The sequence below is a fragment of the Aulonocara stuartgranti genome, assembly GCF_965226115.1.
Source record: "Aulonocara stuartgranti genome assembly, chromosome: 7".
NCBI classification, from domain to species: domain Eukaryota; kingdom Metazoa; phylum Chordata; class Actinopteri; order Cichliformes; family Cichlidae; genus Aulonocara; species Aulonocara stuartgranti.
Genome location: NC_138945.1, coordinates 43,609,740 through 43,630,892, shown reverse-complemented (window position 1 = coordinate 43,630,892; position 21,153 = coordinate 43,609,740). Strand labels below are relative to the sequence as shown.

General features: G+C 40.1%; 1 protein-coding gene across 3 annotated transcripts in view; it reads right to left on the bottom strand.

Moving 5' to 3' along the window:
- Positions 1–1,524: 1,524 nt before the first annotated feature.
- The window catches only part of LOC309711189 (carbohydrate sulfotransferase 1-like), a 30,353-nt gene continuing 10,724 nt past the window's right edge, over positions 1,525–21,153 (bottom strand). Inside the window, exons 2-8 of one of the 3 annotated variants that reach the window (XM_082541316.1) lie at positions 16,075–16,353; positions 14,847–15,049; positions 14,664–14,741; positions 13,327–13,540; positions 13,009–13,235; positions 4,192–4,409; positions 1,525–3,017 (exon numbers count right to left, since the gene is read on the bottom strand). In XM_082541316.1, coding sequence (XP_082397442.1) covers positions 2,681–3,017; positions 4,192–4,409; positions 13,009–13,235; positions 13,327–13,540; positions 14,664–14,741; positions 14,847–15,011 — 1,239 coding nt within the window. In that variant the 5' untranslated portion in view covers positions 15,012–15,049; positions 16,075–16,353 and the 3' untranslated portion in view covers positions 1,525–2,680. Of the gene's footprint in view, positions 3,018–4,191; positions 4,410–13,008; positions 13,236–13,326; positions 13,541–14,663; positions 15,050–16,074; positions 16,354–21,153 lie in introns of all 3 variants that reach the window. The other 2 variants (XM_082541315.1, XM_082541314.1) reach the window with 2 other exon arrangements.

The following is a 21,153-nucleotide window of genomic DNA, read 5'->3' as shown; positions in this document are numbered from 1 at the left end:
AATCAATTTTAGGGGAAATAAAAGCATGTAATGTCTCTGCATCAGCTAGAGAGAGGGGAACTGTACTCTGGCAATAACCTTAAGGTGATCTAAATCCTTAGTTACATTTCTGTCTTAGTTTCAGTTAAACGTCTGTGTTGCTCAAAACTAAGATCCTTGTCAAAGATGACGCCTACTGTTTGGAGGTTTTTATTGCCAGTGATTGTAGGTGTTCTGACAGTTTCTTTCTCTGGGCTTCAGTACCAATAATTAAAACATCGGTTAAATGTTTTTTGCCATCCATGTTTTAATATAGGGCAGCTGTGGTGTAGGCGCTAGAGTGGGTTATCTACCAGTTGGAAAGCTAGTGGTTCCATTCCCATTTACTACATTCTGCATGTCAAGTATGTAGTCTGGGACAGTTGGCCTATGTGAAATTCTGTTTGAAGGTTCAGTGTGTAGGTTTTGCCATTATGCAGCGAGCAAACAACCAAGAACCACTTACTGCTAAAGAGACAGAGTGAAAGTGCACAGTATATCCTTGGTTTCTCATCGCTTATTGTTGCAACCAGGAGTACAAACGTGTCTCCCTTGGGCTGTCTATCAGTCTATCAGCAACCAACCAACCAACCCAGTGATGTTCATACCAGCACAAGAGTGGCTCTAACCTGAAGATTTATTTCCTAAAATCCAGCTTCATAGATAAATTTAAATCAGTGACTGTTTCAAGATGAAGAGCTCCATGGTGTAAATTAGCCTTTATACACGCATTGTTTCATGTCCACATTAAAACAAACTTGCATTCTCTTCCGCTTATCCTTGTCAGGGTTGTCAGGGGCTGGAGCCTATCCCAGCTACCATAGGGCGAGAGGCGGGGTACACCCTGGACAGGTCGCCAGCCTGACGCAGGGCTAACAAAACTTTTTGGTTTTTTACATCAATTTTTACATTAATTGTTGGACATTTTAGCATTTTCTTTTAAGCACAATCAATATCTAATGAGAACCCATCGGTTAGAAGAACTGATAACATATTTACATGCTTTGATTTGACTCAAGTTTTATTTCCAGATTTGGGTACAGAAGTGCAAACTTTTCATTTAAAGGATCTATAAGAATGTGAAGACAGTTAACGCTCTAAAAATAAGGACATTAGCCATCTTTGGTTTAATGTAGTACCTAACCTGCCATATCCACTTCTTGCAATATATACTATTACTGTAAAATTACAAGCAGATTTGAAATCCAGAAAAATATTCTTGTGGAAACAAATCAGAAATATGCTACAAGAGTCATCTGAACTTGTAATGGATTACTTTTAAGAGCTTGTCATGTGATTGAAACAAGAATGAGGCTTCTTATTCCAGAAAATCCAAATATGTTTAATTTAAAACTTAAAACTTATTAAAATAGTTTGTAGCTGCACAAACAATGACTTCATACATTAATTCAAGGTAATTTTAACAATTGATTGGAAATTAAATGTAGAATCTGTGTCTAGTGTGTAGTGAATGTGGGAAATGTGACATGTGGCACATTCAAGCTATTGTTGTATATACAAACTGTTGTACGACAACTTATCTAGTGAGAAGACCGACATTATTAACGAGTGAGAATATTTTGACATTTAAAGATCAAAAATCGATCATATTTTGAGATTTTTAATAACAAGGGAAAAAAGTTGATGTGTGTTGCAGCACTGTCCTTCAAAATGTGCACGGTAAAAATGTTGCTCTGTATAAACCGATCAAACTAAGAATAGACATTTATAACAGCGAGGACATTATTAAGAAGAATGGTTTAAGAGACTGACCCCTTAACCCTCAAATGCACACTTCAGGTCATTAGCAACCAAGGCCTTCTTAAAAGCTAGCAGCCATTTGTAGCTGCAGAGCAAAGCTCTAAACAGGTAAACACTGATGAAAATATAAAGAATAGTAAAATCAGTTTTGACCAATAGATCCTAACTCTTGGGCAGGAATTCCATATTGTTTCTAGAGCTCTTTTTCTTTGGCATTGGTCAAACTTTTCTAACGTTTTTGTCTAAAGATAGCAATTGACAAAGGAATTTAGTGTGCATGCCAGAACCTTCAGCTGATGTGACCAGGGCTCAAAAATAGAAGTCCCACCACTGCCAAAATAAATCAAGGCTCTAAACAGGTAAACAAAACAAATGAAAATTGCCACATGATAGAGAAGTCCCATCTGTTCACCATCACACTGCAGTGATCGTGACCATGTGACTGTGATTAAGGGCTAAACACAATAAGTAACCAGGTACAAACAGGCTACACATTTGTCGGTTAAATTATTTAGCTGTATTATTTTTGCCACAATGAAGCCAATATATTCCAAACAGTATTTTGGGGGTTTTGATGCGGTAGCTGTAACTGAGGTAGGTAATGGCTCAGCAGTTAAATGAAAAATAATAAAGAAAATCAGTCAGATTAATAAATCAATAAATTAGGCAGTCAACAATAAGAGATTGCCAGAACTCTCCAGGTCACTAGAAAACACTAATGTAAAGGAGAGCATTTCTGATTGTTTTATTTAACTTTTAGTTTTGAATAGATCTAGGGATAACTGTTCCACCATCACAGACAAGAGTGACCACAGCTGTGACTACACAGTCTCTCCCTTACAACAGTTCTGTCAAGTCTTGCTGGTTTTCTAAACCTCAGTTAACTATATTTGTCATTCGTTTAAAAAAAAGGGAGGAACGTCCGGTCCTCCACCAAAGAGTGTGAAAGATTTCTCAGTTCCCTGGGATGGAAGATGGTCTTGTATCCAAGGAGCCCCAGAAGTGGTTGACAGACAGTCTGCGTGTAAACCACCATATCAAAAGACAGCTTAACCCTCCAGTTCTCAGCATTCGCTGCAGAATCCCGAACTGTGGTGAATTTCTGCCAGGATGACAGACCACTGCTGCCCCGAGTGTTGTTGATGATCCAGTCTACCACATTGTGGTCTAGAACCAAACCAAGGAAGCTATAGAGCTCCTTTGTCTTTTGAAGAGGAAACCTGGCCAAGTCTTCATACCTGATCAAGGAAGAAAGTGCCATTGAGTATTTTATTTTTTTAAATAATGAACAAAGAAAATATATCACTCGCAGTAAATAACAATACTAAGCATTAGCATGTCAATGTGAATTTGTTTGTCAAAAACAAATATAACAACATTCTGACTAAAAAGAAGGCAATAACCAAATAAGACCTGAATCTGGACAGAAGATAGTATATAGATATAGTTTTGACCTGTTATGAGTAGTGTCATTGCAGTTTCCCCGAGGCCTCAGTTGAAGACCTGACCTGTTAACATTTGTGGTATACTAAAAAGCTACTTTTGGTTGCTCCCTTATTCAAGAGCTTTCATCAATGAATAAATGAATTCACATATGTTGATTTGCAGGTTTTAGATGTGTCCTTGATCCAACACAGCTGATTCAAATGGCTAAATTACCTCTTTAACATGTCTTGAAGTTCTCCAGAGGCCTTGTAATGAAATAATCATTTGATTTAGGTGTGTTGATCCAGGGTGAGATCTAAAACCTGCAGGACACTGGTCCTCGAGGCCTGGGGTTGGACACCCCCGGTCTAGGTCTACAGAACGCTCTAGCACCGTTTACCTCATTTCAGTAAAACTTAAAAAGACAAAAAGGAAATTCTTGTAATTGCACCCAATACCAAATGCAGTCTGCTCATCCACATGCACATCAGCTAGTAAGGTAAATCCATGTGAAGTCTTGGTGTTATCGTCACTGTTATCTATGTACACATTCTGAAATTTGGCTGAAACTTGGAAACAACAGGGTATTTCAACACAACAGTGATCCCAAACACTTCAAGACTGGTTTTGGACTGGATATAGCAGGCTAACATTAAGCTTCTGGAGTAGCTTCCCAAAGCCAAATACCCTATTGAAAATTTGTGAACTATGCTTAAAAGCCTAGTATGTGCCAGGAAACCAACCAATTTAAATAAACACCTCTCTTCTCTTCTTGGTAGAAGGAGGATATCACCCTGGGTCAACACACCTGAATCAAAGGATTTGTTCATTACCAGGCTTCTGAAAAACTTCAAGACATGTTGAGGAGGCATTTTAGCCATTTAAATCAGCTGTGTTGAATAAAGGACACATCTAAAACTTGCAGGACACCAGCCCTCAAGGCCTGGAGTTAGATACCCCTGGTGTAAATGATTATCCTCTTCTCACCTCAGCAACATGTACCTCCCTTTGAGCCAGGTGGGTCTTGCCAGGCCTACAGACACAGAGCGAAGGAAATCTTCACACACTGTGTTGATTTGTCCTAGGTCCAGGTTGTGGGGTCGACGTCCAGTTGCCCTCCACAGACGCCACAGCCGGTAAGTATCCCGAAAGGTCTCAATACGAGATGCCAGGATGCCACGTGGATCTCGAACAAGCTGGACAACCTAAGAAGGATAAACATATTCAGTAGGAATAAACCATTCAAATGGCAAAAACCAGTATATTTGCAGTATATGTTAGTGCTAACGCCATGTGGTGGGGCAGGAACTAACATTGCATATAAAGCAGTGCAGTAAACCGTTCATCAAGTTTTGGGCTTGAGATACCACTTGTGATATTTACAGATTTTTCCTAAATTCCCCTAAACTACCACATAACAGCTATACATATCATGCCATGGTCATCCTTCACCCACTGGGTAGCTAGGTGGTTCCCAGCAAATCAAGTGGGAAGCACAGATAATAACAAGAAAGACAGCACTGATCCCTTTTTGGATAGTGCAGCTCGTGAACCTGGAAACAGGTGTAAATTTATTTGCACTTAATCATTTTATTCTTAGTTGCAGTAATAAAGAATTAAATAGATTAAATGTAGATTAATAAATAGTGGTCTCCTTATTATGAGTTTCTTATTAACTGATTTGATAACTGATCAACATAATTATTTGTCAAAAAAAACAAGCAAGAGGAATGCATCAGTTTAAATGAACTTCAGCTTTGACTTTTAGATTTAGTGTTCAATTCAGATATATACTTATATTGGGCGACTTTAGCATTTTTGTAGAGGTTGAAAACAGCATCCTTGCTTTTAATTCGTTATCAGATTCCTTATCAGAATGTAAATAAACTCACTCACTTTTTAAATCACACCTTAAAAGGTGTGATTTAAAGGATCCGCAGACTGGTTTAAGCTAATCATAAGCAAGCTACAGTGGGGCAAAAAAGTATTTAGTCAGCCACCGATTGTGCAAGTTCCCCCACTTAAAATGATGACAGAGGTCAGTAATTCACAACAAAGGACAATTCACAACAAAAGTTGCCTCAATGTGCTTAAAAATGTCGTATTTCATAATGTAATCTTCACATGCTTCATACAAAGCACATTCTGCTGAATCACCTGCTAATTATATTCACAGGATTCATTCACTGTCTTTAGTGATTCACTAGCTTAGCTCCAACCAGACTTGCAGCATGGCCTATTTACCTCTCTTGCACCTTCCTGTTCAGTGTGTAATGGGTTTATTTACTCGTTTTCCTTCTTTAGTAATAACGATTCTTGTAAAACATGTACCCTCTTAACAACTGTGAAGGCCAGGATCACTGAATTGGAGACCTGCTCCAAAAATCCTGTAGCTAGCCAGCCCCCTGTAGTTGGTGCAGTCAAGGGCAGTATAGCCACCATTATTACTCACCCAGCATATTGTCCCAAGCAGCCAAGAAAACAGGATTGCTGGGTAATGGTTTGATGGAAGCGTAGTCCTAAACAGAAGCCCCTAGTACACCACCAACGGTTCATGTCTAATCGTTTCATTCCACTCAAAAAAGAAAAAACCCTCCATAAAGTTAGAACATCTTACTATTCATCAATGGTTAAAGAAGAATCAGAGAAAACAACAACCCTAGGTTTCTCCTCAGCACTGTAGATATGCTGAAAAAATCAGAACTGCTTTGAGCCAAGCATTCCTTTAACCAAAACAAGAGACAACATGAATTTCTTCACAAATAGAATTTTAACCATTAGAGAAAAAGAATTACTCCTAATCTCACAGCTGTAACAACATGTACAGCTACTTTCAATACCATTTAGATATATTTAGCCCTTTTTTCTACAATTGGTCTTTCTTAGTTAACTTTAGTAATTTCGCAAAACCATCAATGTGACCCCATTCCTACAAGTCCGTCTTAGTCAAGTCTTACCATTAATTAAAGCTTCAATCTTAAATATGACCAATCTCTCGCAATCGGCTACCCACCACAAGTCCTTACGCTGATAGTACTTATGCTGTACTTAAAAAGCCATCACTTGACCCAGCTGTGTTGGCTAATTATAGGCCTGTCATGAATGCTGGAGTAGATTCAAATGCTGGATTTGGACGAATTAAAGTTTAGTGCCCTTTATTTACAGTGTTTTACCAAAATGCGCTATATACAACAGCGCAAGGGAAAGCAGCTAAAGGGGTCCAAGGGGAAACAGGTATTCAAAACATCGAATTCTCTGTCCAGTACAACACTCTCAAAACGGGCAGGCTCACCACTCCAGGGAAGGAAATCCAGGGAAAGTCTGTGCAGAGGAAGGAGACAAGGTCAGATCCTTTGAGGCAAAAACACACGTATAAAATAGAAGCTAGGACCAAGGCTTAACTAACAAGGTAGTTCAACAATACAGCAATGAATAACAGCCGACCACAACCTTATGCAGTGGCTGCTGACAAGATCCTAGGCCAGAAGTAGTTGATTATCCCAGGTGTATAGTGCCAAGTGTAGGAACCCAAAATCAGTACCACCCCATAGGACAGACAACAACACGTGATAACAGATAGAAGAGAGGAGAGATAGAAACTGAAGCAGAGAGAGAAAAACAAACCCTGACAACGTCTGCCAGGCAGGACTGAGGGACCGTGATAAGGCCAATCTGCAACCTTCCTTTTATCTCAAAAAATTCTTGTAAGAGTTGCTGTAAATCTGATCCTCTGCAGATAAATAGTTCATTTGAAGAGTTTCAGTCAAGTTTCAGAGCTCATCACAGCACGAAACAGCTTTTGTGAAGGTTACAAATGATATTCTTATAGCCTCTGACAGTGGACTCATGTCTCTGCTTGTCCTGCTTTACCTTGTGCCACTGTTCAGTACTGTTGACCTGTAATACCATTCTGTTGGTATTACAGGTACTGCGCTGTGGTGGATCTATCTAATAGACTTCAATTTGTTCATGTAAATGGACAGTCTTATCTTAAAAAGGTCAAAGTACCATATCACCCATATAGAGTGCTCTCAGACTCCTAGCTTACTTGTGGTTCCTAGCTTATTTGAAAGTAGTAGGGGAGGCAGACTGTTGGGTCTGCCTGGCACAGACCCACCGCTGGAACAAGACAATTCTACTACAACAGCAAAAAGCATTGGACACCAAGCAGAGCTCTTTGTTTGATCTCATGCACGAGGGAGAGAACTGTGACGAGCGCTGTTCCTGACGGACGCTTGAACCCCAGTCGCTCTCGTCTGCTCCCTCGTAACATTGCTCCTTACTGCGGTTACATGACTATGCATAGGTTCATTAACATATGACGTCTTACATAGAGTACCTTGTCTGTGTGTCGTGTAGGTATATGTGTATGTGTGTGTGTGTGTGTGTGTGTGTGTGGGGTGGGGGTGGGGGGTGTCAAGATGTGACCCTGTGAAGACTCCCCAAAGCTGGTGCCAGGAGTCCAGCTTTCCACCTAAACAAAGGGCTCTTATACTTAAACAGATACAGAGTAGGTGTCCTCCTATACCAGCGGTCCCCAACCCCTGGGTGAGTCGTTTGGTACCGGGCTTCGAGAGTTGAGGCTCAGGTGTGAAATGTATGGTTTTCAGGGTTTTTATCGGTTTTCAGCATTATTTTGTTATCGTTTTTATCGTTAACTCGGTTTTCCTGGGTCTTTTCACGTGTGTTATGAATAAATCTTCTTTTTTTCGGTACCGGTACTAGTTTTATTTTGTTGTATTTATCCACAACACTTTAAAGGCCGGTCCGTGAAAATATTGTCGGGCATAAACCGGTCCGTGGCGCAAAAAAGGTTGGGGACCGCTGTCCTATACCATAAATCAGTAAGAGAAGGTACGACCTCTCTCATGACCTTAAGTTGTGTGTGTGTGTATGCCAGAGTGCTCTGGGAGGCACACAGAGTCTTTGCAGACTGCTAAGGATCAGACGTCCTATCGATATGCAATCGATTATAAAACTCTACGCATATATGAGTATATATTTCTAAGCATAAATGACAATCCACAATATAAACCTAACACAGACCCATCAGCTTCCATTCAACTCTTCTGTGGAACAAGCTCACAGTTTAGATTCAGAAGACGGACAATCTCTCTAATTTTAACATTAGGCTTAAAACTTGCTGGTTCTGCTGGAGGTTTCTTCCTGTCAAAGGGGATTTTTTCCTTCCCACTGTTGCCAAAACACTTGCTCAGAGGGGTTATCTGATTGTTGGGGTTTTCTCTGTATTATTCGAGGCTCGTAACCTTACGATATGAATCAGAATTCATATTGTAAGGAAGCTATAGAAGTCCAGTGGCCTCTGTTCAAGGATTCAACCTTAATTTATTTCACAGGCCTGCATACGCAATTAATTTTGTTGCCCATTTTAATTTATTTCTGATTGTCCTCTGTATTTAATTGACCATGTTCTCTCTTTGAAACTCTTTTTAAAAGCCTTTAGGCATGACATTTTGTACATTCTCTAAATTTCTTTATTCTTTTGTTCCTTTTCAGTTCTAACTTATAGGACGATCCAGATCCAAATGTGTTAACGAGAAGTTTTCCCCCACCATCTTCACAACTACTTACAGACCTCTAGTAAGTAAGAATAATTAAGTATCTGAAGTATCCCTATAGTGCAATTTGGTTTTGCTAGTATGTCCATTGTCATAAAAAAGTCTCCCCCAAACTACATTGTCATTAGAGAAGCTTTGTTTTTTTCATATTTGACACACTTTTAAACAAACACATTTTAATAATTGACAAAGATAACTAGAGTAAATACAAAATTCAGGTTTTAAATCACAATTCCATTTATTTAGGAAAAAAAGCTACCCAAGGCTTCCTGATCCTCTGGGAAAAAGTAATTGCCCCTTCGTTAAATCCCTAAGAAAGTTATACACAAATTAACTGTTAATAACCATATTATTTGAAAACCCGAGTTCAATTTCTCTAGTTACACCCAAGCCTGATTACTGCTAGACCTGATAAATCAAGAAATCACTTAAATAGAACCTGTCCAACAAAGTAAAATAGGATAACAGCTCTCAAAAAGTAACAAATCATGCCACGATCTAAAGAAACAGCTGGGAAATAAAATCATTGACATCTATAAGTCTGGGAAGGTTTACAAAACCATTAGAGGGCATTATCCACACATGGAGAAAACTTGTAACACTGGTGAACCTTCCCAGACGCAGCCTTCCTACAAAAATTACTCCAAGAGCACTTTGACGGCTCATTCAGGATGTCACAAAAGAACCCAGAATAATAACAAAAAAATGCAGTCCTCACTTGTCTTAGGTAAGGTCAGAATTCATGATTTAACAGTAAGAAGAAGACTGAGGGAAAATGGCGTCCACGGGAGAAATCCAAGCAGAAAACCACTGCTGACCAAAAAGAACACAAAGGCTCGTCTCACGTTTGCCAAAAAACATCTTGATGATCCCCAAGACTACTGGGAAAATATTCTGTGGACTGACGAGATAAAAGCTGAATGTTTTGAAAGCTTTGAGTCTCATTACATGTGACATAAAAGTAACACCTATAGACAACATCATACCAACAGTTAAACATGGTGGTGGTCCAGGCCCTGGGTGACTTGTGGTAACTAATGCAACCATGAAATCTGCTCTATTCAAAAGTTCAATTTCATATTACTTACTTATTACTTATAAAACACAAAATAACATTGTAAGGGTAAAGACCCTATAATAATGCAGAGAAACCCCCATAATCAGATGACCTTTCATGAGCGGTGGGCTTACAGGGGGCATGTCTCATTATCCCAAGAAATTGGTGATATCATCCCCACCAGTAGCAGAAGTTTATCTTGTTTGTGGATGGACTAAATGCAGAGAAATATCTGTGACAATAATGTGTGCAACTGCCAGACATTTTCTCTTTATATACAAAGGTAAGAGCACCACTGAAAGGAGTGTTCATTAATTCTACAGATGAGGTCATGACAGTTGGAAAGTCGTAAATTTGTTGTAGCTCTGACGTCCATGATTTATTTGGACACAAAAAAGACAAAATAACAAACTGAGGCCACCATCCACAGTGGTAACTTGAATAAAAAGCGTGTTTTAACATAACATACATAAATTAAGGTCAAACTAAGGCTACTGGCAAAATGTTTTTACTGCCCTGTGAGGTTGAATGAGGTACATTAAGCCCATGTGTCTCTACACATGTTTAGGGTAATTCTGAGGGACTGCAGCTGTTGACACCACATGTTTAATCAATTCCAATTTAGAGTAGCATTGACTGTTCATCTAACCATCCATCATTCAGTCTACCGTGTCCTCAGTTAGTAAAGACCTGTTAAGTGCCATCTCACAATCTGCCAATACAATAACCAGTTACAAATAAATATTCAGCTTCTGATCACATCTGTCTTTGTTGAATGGGTCTGCTTATCCAATCACTAGTAAAGTCTGTCATTAACTGGTGAAAATGTAGTTGTGGAGAACCTTGGATTGTCATTATTTCAATATTACAGTGTTTTCCATGATTTATATGAGGGCAATCCCAAAAGTAAGGTCTCTAAAGCGGTGGGGACGTAGAGAAACTGTTCATACGGCTGTGGGCCACACTGTTGTGATTGGTGCTTCCTCCACTCCCAAACAAGCATGCGCCGCTTCGCTGGGATGCTCAATCATGGCTTGGCAGCCCTTGAAAATGGAGCTCCCGTTGAACGCTACCGCCAAGTGCGAAGTTCGCGCAGTTATTCAATTTCTGAATGCAAAAGGCTTTAATCCATCCATCCATCCATCTTCATCCACTTTATCCGAGGCCGGGTTGCGGGGGCAGCAGCCTAAGCAGAGAGGCCCAGACCTCCCTCTCCCCAGCCACCTCCTCCAGCTTATCCGGGGGAACACCAAGGCGTTCCCAGGCCAGCTGAGAGATATAATCTCTCCAGCATGTCCTGGGTCTGCCCCGGGGCCTCCTCCCAGTGGGACATGCCCGGAACACCTCACCCAGGAGGCGCACAGGAGGCATCCTTGTCAGATGCCCGAACCACCTCAGCTGGCTCCTTTAAACTGGTTGAAATTCATCGCCAATTGATGGAAGTGTATGGACAGTCATGCATGGATGTCAAAAACATTTGCAAGTGGTGTAAAGAGTTTACAGCCAGCGGAAGGTGATTCTGCTCTGACGAAGAGGTGAAAGATGAGGTTCAGTGCTTCCTGAAAGACATGGCGGCGAGCTGGTATGACATGGGCATTCTAAAAGTGCCACAGCGTCTACAAAAAGAAAAGTTAAAGAAGTCCAGATGCTTTTCTTTCCAAGCTCCTTAGACTAGTTGACCCGGATGACCGAGAACCTTCACAGACATCGACCAAAATGGCGATTATGTAGAAAATTAAATAATTCTCCAACCTTTAAAATGATGTAAAAGAGAAAATGAACGGTTGTTTGTATTTCCTAAAAAAGTAGGAGACATTACTTTTGGGATTGCCCTCGTATGTTAATATAAAATCTCTTTCATTTTAACACTATACTAAACTCTATTTGAAATTTTACTACAGTATTGATTTGATTTCATTAACAAAAATGCAAACCACCCCGCTCTTATTTCACTCACCGAAACAGGAGCGCAGATGTCTTGGACAGTCTGTTAGTACTGTTGAATTAACCACACAACAAGCCATATTATTTGTCATATGTCTGCAAAAAACACTGCAAAGAGAACCAACACTACAAACACGGTCAAGAGATTCATTGTGCTCTTGTCTCAGTGAGAATCAGCTGAACAAGAATTTTTATGTTTTCCAACACTTCACGTTAAGTTTTGGTCTACTTTTTCTTTTAGCTATTCCCTTTAGGGGTTGCCATAGCAGATCATCTGCCTCTGTCTCGTCTCTCTAACAATCTTCTGCATCACACCAAGCCTCTGCACGTCCTCCTTCACTACATCCACAGATCTTGTCTCAGGGTCTTCCTCTCTTCTTCTTGCACAGCAACTTCCCACTTACAATATTTTGCCTTTTGTGCACATATCCAAACCATCTCAACCTCAGTTCTCTGTTACAATAAAATTGCAATAAAGACCAGAAATATGTACCACGATCACAGCTTTGAGGAATCAACCTTTGCCACTTATGCATGTGTTCTTATAACATTTATTCCTGTGGTTCCACATAAATGCATGCAGTTAGGTATCACACGACTAGCCACATCAGGTGCAAAGTAAGACACGCTTTCTTCCTGTATTAAATATGGTTCAGTTTGCAGTAAATTGCCCTCTGCTAAACCACCGTGTTCGTGTGACTTAAACAAATACTCTCCTCCCCAAGTTTTAGTATATACCCTAAGGCTAACCACAGAAATATTTGTCAATGCCTTCCAGTTGCAAACCTGTCAGTGCCTTTCATCAATCCCAGCAGTAGCTGTTTTTACATAATGTTTTAAAGCCAAAAGACATTTTTCTTCACTGATGCAGACCTTTACTAAATCTGACCCGACAGGAACTAGCATATAAAAAATCATTAGCATGTCTTTTCTCAGCTACAGGCTGAAAAATGGCCATATGCTGGATATGACAAGACAAACTGTGTTTTAATTATTCATAATGGGAAAACTAGGCACAACACTGATATTTTTCAATTTATGAATTTATTTTATGTCAAGAGGTCGAGTCTGTGTTCTGTCATCAAGTCTAAATTAAGTGGCTTGTCATAATCATCATTTAATCTTACTCAAGTCTTTAAGCCTCTGATCTGAAAGAATACAAACTGCATTACTAAAATTCATTATGAATTAAGTAGAATGCTTTCAATTATATGATTTCTCTACCTTCAGGTTGAGTCTTGGATCCTCAATGAGCGCCCTGAGGTCACTGACTTGGGGAATCCGAACAGTCTTGATGGCTGCGTGGCGCTTTGCTCTGCAGACTTCAGCAGCCACCGACACATTTAGTGGCCCACACTTTCTCACACATTCCCCCTCATCAGCTAGCACCAGGACCTGCTCCTTCGAGCCCAGTGGAGCCTCGCATACAGGTGGGGAGCACAGAGAACGGCCTAAGACAGGACACGTACCATACAAAAACTGTGACAGACAGGAACTGGATTGCAAAAACAGATGCAAAAGTAGCAGACTCATGTCTCTTACTAGCTCCTCGTCTAAACAGCTTGTCAGTGGAGTGCCTAGCAGGACGGGGTTGTATGTAACTTTCCAGGCTGTGGAGGTTACAATGGTACAGAGACCTTAACAGGTCTCGAGCTGCTCCCAGCATGACCCTCCTCTCAGCCAGGTTTCGGCTCTGTGCCAACCGAGGAAGCAGTGCCAACTGGACATGGTACAGAGGCTCAAACAGATAGAAGACCTGTTATGAAAAACAGCATATCGCCATTAAAGCACACTCCAAACACAAAAACACTACACACCAGAATTTTCTTTTAGATTTTGGCGGTTCTTTAAAAACAAGATACAGAAACGTCATAAAGTCAGTGGTTTTTGTAATATTTCAGACACGTTCTAGTTGCTAAGCTAATTAGCATGTGTATTTGCCGAGAATCCTCTGAAGTCTAAAGCTGCATAAATACTGATCAGGCACTTTGTAGATTATCAGTCTCTTGATGGGTTTAATATGTGGTATGTGACTTTTGTTGCTATGATGCCAGGTCTCTCTTGGAAATGAGATTTTTAATCTCAATGAGATTTTTTTACCTGGATAAATAAAGGATTAATAATAATATGTCCAGACATCCTGGTACATGAAGTACCAGGATGTCAGTCTGTATTTCTACCTGTGTCTTACTAACATATGCTTGATTTTTCCAAACATTATAACACAAGCATACTTTTTCTGCATTTCGTGATTAACGATGCTTCTTAATGTAACCATACGTTACCGCCACTTTTAACTAACATCCTCAGTCTTGAAAGTTTTTAATTGCTTTTGAGTTTGTAAATTGTATTTCCTTTGACGCTGATTTTGCTTTGTATTTATATATTTGAATAAATTCATTGCTGGTCTATTTACAAAACTGCTTTAACAAAGTTTGGTATGCTTGTTCAAATTCTGACCATGCTTGACATTTTGACTCTCCTTTCACATTATCTGCAATATGTAATGAAGAAATGCTTTACTGTAATAAATGTTTTAATTACATAGAATTTATTTTGAAAAGTGCTGATCCTGTAACCTTTAAAAACTCATTTAGAAATCATTTTAAATCTGTTAAAAATTAGTTTGTGTTTAGATTTCTAAGTTTATTTTTATTTAATTGTTCTGTTTGTGAACTTGAAGTTATTGTAGATGTAAGATCTATTAAATATGTAGACAAAAAATTATGTGAATGAAATCAAATACATTTTGTCTGGATTGTTAAATTAAAGGCTCTTTGTGCATTTAGAAACCACTGACTCAAAAGCATCAGAAAGGGCATGACTTCATGATTTTTCATCATAATCCGACAGGTCACAGAAACTATATAATTTCTAACCTCTGGATGCTGGTTAAACAGCTGACCCACAAATGAGGACCCGCTCCGTGTGGTGGCCAGAATGAGGATGTGGGTTCTCTTGGTGACATTATAGGAAGGATTGGAGAGAGAAGGGGAGGAATTAGCATGGGAGGGGCTTCTATCACAGCTATGATCCAAGTCCACGGGTGTCTCCTGGCCCACCTGCATCAACTCTTTGGGGCTGCAGTTGACAGTCAAACCTGAAGGTGCCAGGCCCACAGAGCACAGAAAGCTTAAGGGGTTGCTGGAGAAGGTGCGGATGGCTGTGTACTGGATGGCTATGGAGGCCAATGCTAACAATACCATGGACTTCCAAGAACACTGCATGATGATTGGACTGGTTTATCAGGATCCCACAGCACTGTCTGCAACACAAGGAAACACAACAGACAGAAGACAAGAGACAAAGAGCTCTTAAGACTTACGGTTGGTAAAGTCTCAAATTTGTTGTCTTAATGCTTGCTAAAGTAGCCAATTGCTGACTTTGAGTTGAAGGCAGATGTTTCTGAATTTCACAAATTGGATTCCAACAAAGTGACGTCACATTGAGACCGTGAAAAATATATATTTAGGTATGTAAAGAAAATGAAAATAGCAGTTGTTTGATGGCAGATATCATTTTTCTCTCAGACACAATAACAAATAAGAGTAAAAAACAAACACAAGTGATCAAATATAGCCAACTTGCATTGCTGTTAATACTCATGGACAGGCTGCTCAAGTTTTCTTTCTTTCTCAAAGATCAGACTCTTGCCTTTACTAGTAGCTTTCTAACTTTCTTTGCAATTCTGACAGAAATTTCTCTGGTCAAAAATGATCAGTATCGTTCATATTATTGCAATATAGAAAGCAAAGGTATGATCCAGCCAAAAGTTTGTTTGTTTTGTTGTTGTTGTTTTAATATATTGGAACTACAGTAAAAAGAAATAAATGGAGTGCTCAATCATCATAACAAAAAGTCAGTTAAACTTGAGTGAGTCCATTTAAGAGCATAAACCACTGTGCATCCCCTTTAATTTTGTATGGCCTTATTTGCATGCTGGACATCTTTTGTTTCGTGCACTCATTAGAAAGCATTAATAGTTCTGGAGTACTTATTACTGTTGGAAGAGATTCATAGTTTCTTTTAAAGGCCTGTGATATACAGTGACATATCTTTCACACTGAACATTCAACATATATTGCTTCATAAATATCCGAAGGCTCGATAATAGTGCTGCATATCTCAAGCTAGAAACAACAGATCAGTGATATTATGTGTTTACACATCATTGTACGAGCTACCCCAGTCTGTCATTACGCGCCTCTTAATAAAGAGGCTGGCTAACACTGTCTTTTTTGTTACAGCACAGCGGAATATTAACCCTTGTCGACATGCAGCCATACCCACCACATCCACGGGCCCGCCTCATCCCTGAGTACCGGAGACAGAGTGGTTTCCCCGCGGCCTGATGGAGCGCTCAGCTGCCTCTCGGCTGCAGGAGGGCGGAGGGCTGACACCACGATGTAGACGCCAGGCAGGAAACCAAGCTGCTCCTGTCTGTGATCCACAGCAGGTATCAAAACATCACGGATCGGAGCAGAGACCACATAGAGATTAGGATTAGGATCTCAACGAATGTTTGAATGAAAGCCCGTCAAATCCACAGCATCACAAACGATCGGCAGCCTGCGTGAGACACTGCGGTAAAGTGAGCCGTCATTTGTGAGCCGCGGTCAAGCCAGCCGCCTCCTATCCGCCGCATAAATTTCCTTGCGCTTTTACACCAGTCTTTACGGTAGCGCCTTTTCGCTTTATATCCTGATTGAAAGCCTAGACTCGCGCACACATGCACGCGCGTGAACAGTCACACGCACGCGCGCACACAAATTACAATGGAACAGCCCAATACAGCCATCGTGACAGTCTGGTTGCATATTCAAAAATTCATTAAAAATCATTCTTAAAAGTTGATGCCAAGCTTTCAACACAATCCTCTTCTCGGACACCTACTTTACCTCTGGGCCAGTTTTTACCCAGATTTACTGTAATATTACTCAGAAATCACAGTAAACTCATATTCAGTGCAATACAGTCAATGCACTACAATTATGTTTATTTCAAAAATTCATTAAAAGTCATCCTGAATAGTTGAGGTCCAACTTTCAACACATCCCCCCTCTGGGACACCTACTGTACCTGTGTGCCAATTTTCATCCAGATTTACTGTAGAATTCCTCAGAAATTAAAGGGTACTTGTATTCAATGCAATACAGTCAATACAATAGAATTATGTCAATTTTCAGAAATTCATTAAAAATCATCCTGAGTAGTTGATGTCCAACTTTCAACACATCCCCCCTCTGGGACACCTACTGTACCTGTGTGCCAAGTTTCATCCAGATTTACTGTAGAATTCCTCAGAAATTAATGGAAACATTTATTCAATCTAATACAGCCAATGCACTACAATTGTGTCAATTTTCAAAAATTCATTAAAAATCATCCTGAGTAGTTGATGTACAACTTTCAACACATCCCCCCTCTGGGACACCTACTGTACCTGTGTGCCAGGTTTCAGCCAGATTTACTGTAGAATTCCTCAGAAATTAAAGGAAACTTATATTCAATTCAATACAGTCAATACAATAGAATTATGTCAATTTTCAGAAATTCATTAAAAATCATCCTGAGTAGTTGATGTACAACTTTCAACACATCCCTCCTCTGGGACACCTACTGTACCTGTGTGCCAAGTTTCATCCAGATTTACTGTAGATTTCCTCAGAAATTAAAGGAAACTTATATTCAATTCAATACAGTCAATACAATAGAATTATGTCAATTTTCAAAAATTCATTAAAAATCATCCTGAGTAGTTGATGTACAACTTTCAACACATCCCCCCTCTGGGACACCTACTGTACCTGTGTGCCAGGTTTCAGCCAGATTTACTGTAGAATTCCTCAGAAATTAAAGGGTACTTGTATCCAATGCAGTCGGCCAATACAGTAGAATTATGTCAATTTTCAGAAATTCATTAAAAATCATCCTGAGTAGTTGATGTACAACTTTCAACACATCCCCCCTCTGGGACACCTACTGTACCTGTGTGCCAAGTTTCATCCAGATTTACTGTAGAACTCCTCAGAAATTAATGGAAACATTTATTCAATTCAATACAGTCAATACACTACAATTATGGAAATTTCAAAAATTCATTAAAAATCACCCATAATAGTTGAGGTCCAACTTTCAACACTTTCTTACTCTGGGCGTCCTACCGTACCTCTGGGCCAAGTTACATCTCAATTCACTGTAATCTTTATCAAAAATTTAAAGAACAATTCTATGTAAATGCTGGCTGTGTGTCCTTTCAAAGTGACACTAAATAACAGAACTCAGGCACATCAGGGAATAATCCAAAAGGCGGATTTATTAAACAAAAACAACATACAAAATATCTCTAACCCATACTACATAACCTAAAAAGAAACAAAGGGACACTTAGAAGCACAAGGAAACAATACTGAAAGGGCAAGAGACACAGTCCAAACACAATCCACAACTAAAATGCCAAAAGAACAAGTCATCCCACATAGCAGACGGGTCTTGCCTGGATCTGGTGTCAAGCCGGCACTGCTGGCTGACTTCTGGCATGGTAAGATGGCACTGTTTATGTGATGGCATGCCACATTTGGCCTGATTGGGTGAATGTGACATGTTGTATAGAGCACTTTGAGTAATATGGGTGAGTAAAAAAGTGCTGTATAAGAATCAGTCCATTCACTGTCTGAACAGAGTTTCGTCATGTTACTTTTGCACTATTATGTTCCAGCACATGTTGTTATTACATGGCTTACATGGCTAAGGTACACATTAGGCTGACATCTGGGGCCAGAGCTGAAACTGTTCTGGGCCAGCACAGGGCCAGCAGTGTGTCTGCAACTGGCCTTGTGCTGGCTCATGTGTGGGCCACCTCTGGTAAACCAGATCTGGGCCACCATAGGGCTGTCATTCTTTGCGGTACGCAGGCCATGTGTAAGCACATTGTGTGGGACAGATCCAGGCCATACCAATTTTGCTATGTGGGAGGAATTATGTAAAAATAGAAACATCATAAAAATGAAAATGAACATAAAGTAAAATGTACTGAAAAGAACATCAGTATGGCCATCATTATTTGCTTGGAAAGTCTAAAGTTCCATGGCTTTGAACAGCCAGAGAACGCAATGCCCAGCTTAGAATGACTAAAAGTAACTTCTTTTAACATTCTGTCATTCTGCTTCTATATCAAAAATCCACTAAAAATAGTCATTTGAAAAAAAATATTCGCCACTTTTCATCAGTTTGGGTTCCTCTGTTTATAGCAATTTTTAGAAAAGAACCCAATACCTTTGTCACTATACAGTTGTACAGTGAGATACAGAGCATCTCCTACTCATTGCAAACATGCTGGGAGGGTGGCTCTATCCGCCTTAGTGCAGCTGCTGTACCATACTGTGATGCAGTAAGTTAGTAGGCTCTCAATGGGCGAGTGGTGGAAGGGTGAGCTGTAGTCCACAAAGAGCATTCTGGCGTAGCTCTGCCGCTGTTCTAGGTGACTCAGCACCGAGTGGAGGGTGATGGCATCTTCTGTGAATCTGTTTGCACGGTATGCAAACTGGTGGGGGTCGAATTCTGGGGGGAGGTAATCCTTGGTGTGCTGAAGGACTAGTTTCATGATTACCGGTGTGAGGGCCACAGGGCAATAATAGTTCAGGCTGGTGATGGGAGACTTCTTTGGTACTGGGATGATTGTGGCTGATTTTAGACAGGATGGGATGGCTGCTTCATCCAGTGAGAGGTTGAAGATTCTGGTGGAGATGAGGGTGAGCTGGTGGGCACATGGTCTTAGCACTTTACCACGTATTCCGTCTGGACGCCTTCCTGGGGTTCACTGCTAGGAACACTCATCTGACATCGTGCTCCGTTACAGTGAATGGAGCGGTGCAGGAACCAGGTGAGGATGAGGATGGGAGCAGGGCTGAGGCAGATGAATGCTGCTGTTGTGGTGTTTCAAAGCGGGCAAAGAAGCTGTTTATGTCCTCTGCTAGCTGCACACTCAGGTTTTCTGTTTTCACAGTTCTGCCTCTGTGGTTTATGATGTCTATTATTCCATGCCATGTGTTGTTGCTGGACAGGTGGGACCCCTTTTCAGGTCAGCTCGAGCAGACCTGTACAGAGCTCTGTCAACAGACCTACAGGGAGTGCAGAATTATTAGGCAAGTTGTATTTTTGAGGAATAATTTTATTATTGAACAACAACCATGTTCTCAATGAACCCAAAAGACTCATTAATATCAAAGCTGAATGTTTTTGGAAGTCGTTTTTTTTTTTTTTTTTTTTTAGTTATTTTAGGGGGATATCTGTGTGTGCAGGTGACTATTACTGTGCATAATTATTAGGCAACTTCACAAAAAACAAATATATACCCATTTCAATTATTTATTTTTACCAGTGAAACCAATATAACATCTCCACATTCACAAATATACATCTCAGAATCAGAATCAGAATCAGAATCGTGTTTATTGGCCAAGTACAGTGGGGCAAAAAAGTATTTAGTCAGCCACCGATTGTGCAAGTTCCCCCACCTAAAATGATGACAGAGGTCAGTAATTTGCACCAGAGGTACACTTCAACTGTGAGAGACAGAATGTGAAAAAAAATCCATGAATCCACATGGTAGGATTTGTAAAGAATTTATTCGTAAATCAGGGTGGAAAATAAGTATTTGGTCAATAACAAAAATACAACTCGAGTGGGGGACAGAAAAGCTTCTTACAGAAGACGTTACAGGTCTGTGAGAGCCAGAGATTTTCCTTGTTTGAGGTGACCAAATACTTATTTTCCACCCTGATTTACAAATAAATTCTTTACAAATCCTACCATGTGAATTCATGGATTTTTTTTTCACATTCTGTCTCTCACAGTTGAAGTGTACCTCTGGTGCAAATTACTGACCTCTGTCATCATTTTAAGTGGGGGAACTTGCACAATCGGTGGCTGACTAAATACTTTTTTGCCCCACTGTATATGTGCAGACACATACAGGGAATTTGGTTCCGGTAGATGGTGGCTCTCAAGCACAGCAATGTAAATCTCACACACACACACACACACACACACACACACACACACACACACACACACACACACACACACACACACACACACAAGTGTCTATATATACACATTACACATACATACACAAAGCTATGTAAACCAACTATAAATAACGAATCTAAACTTATATACATAAAATACAGAAATGAATGAGGTGGAATGAATACTACAAAATGTACATAAGGTGCAGCTGCAGTCTGGCAGTGGGAGCAGTGTGACAGGTCAACTGTTAAGAAGGGAGATGGCGAGGGGAAAGAAACTGTTCCTGTGTCGGGTGGTCCTGGTCTGCAGGCTTCTGTACCGTCTGCCAGAGGGCAGCAG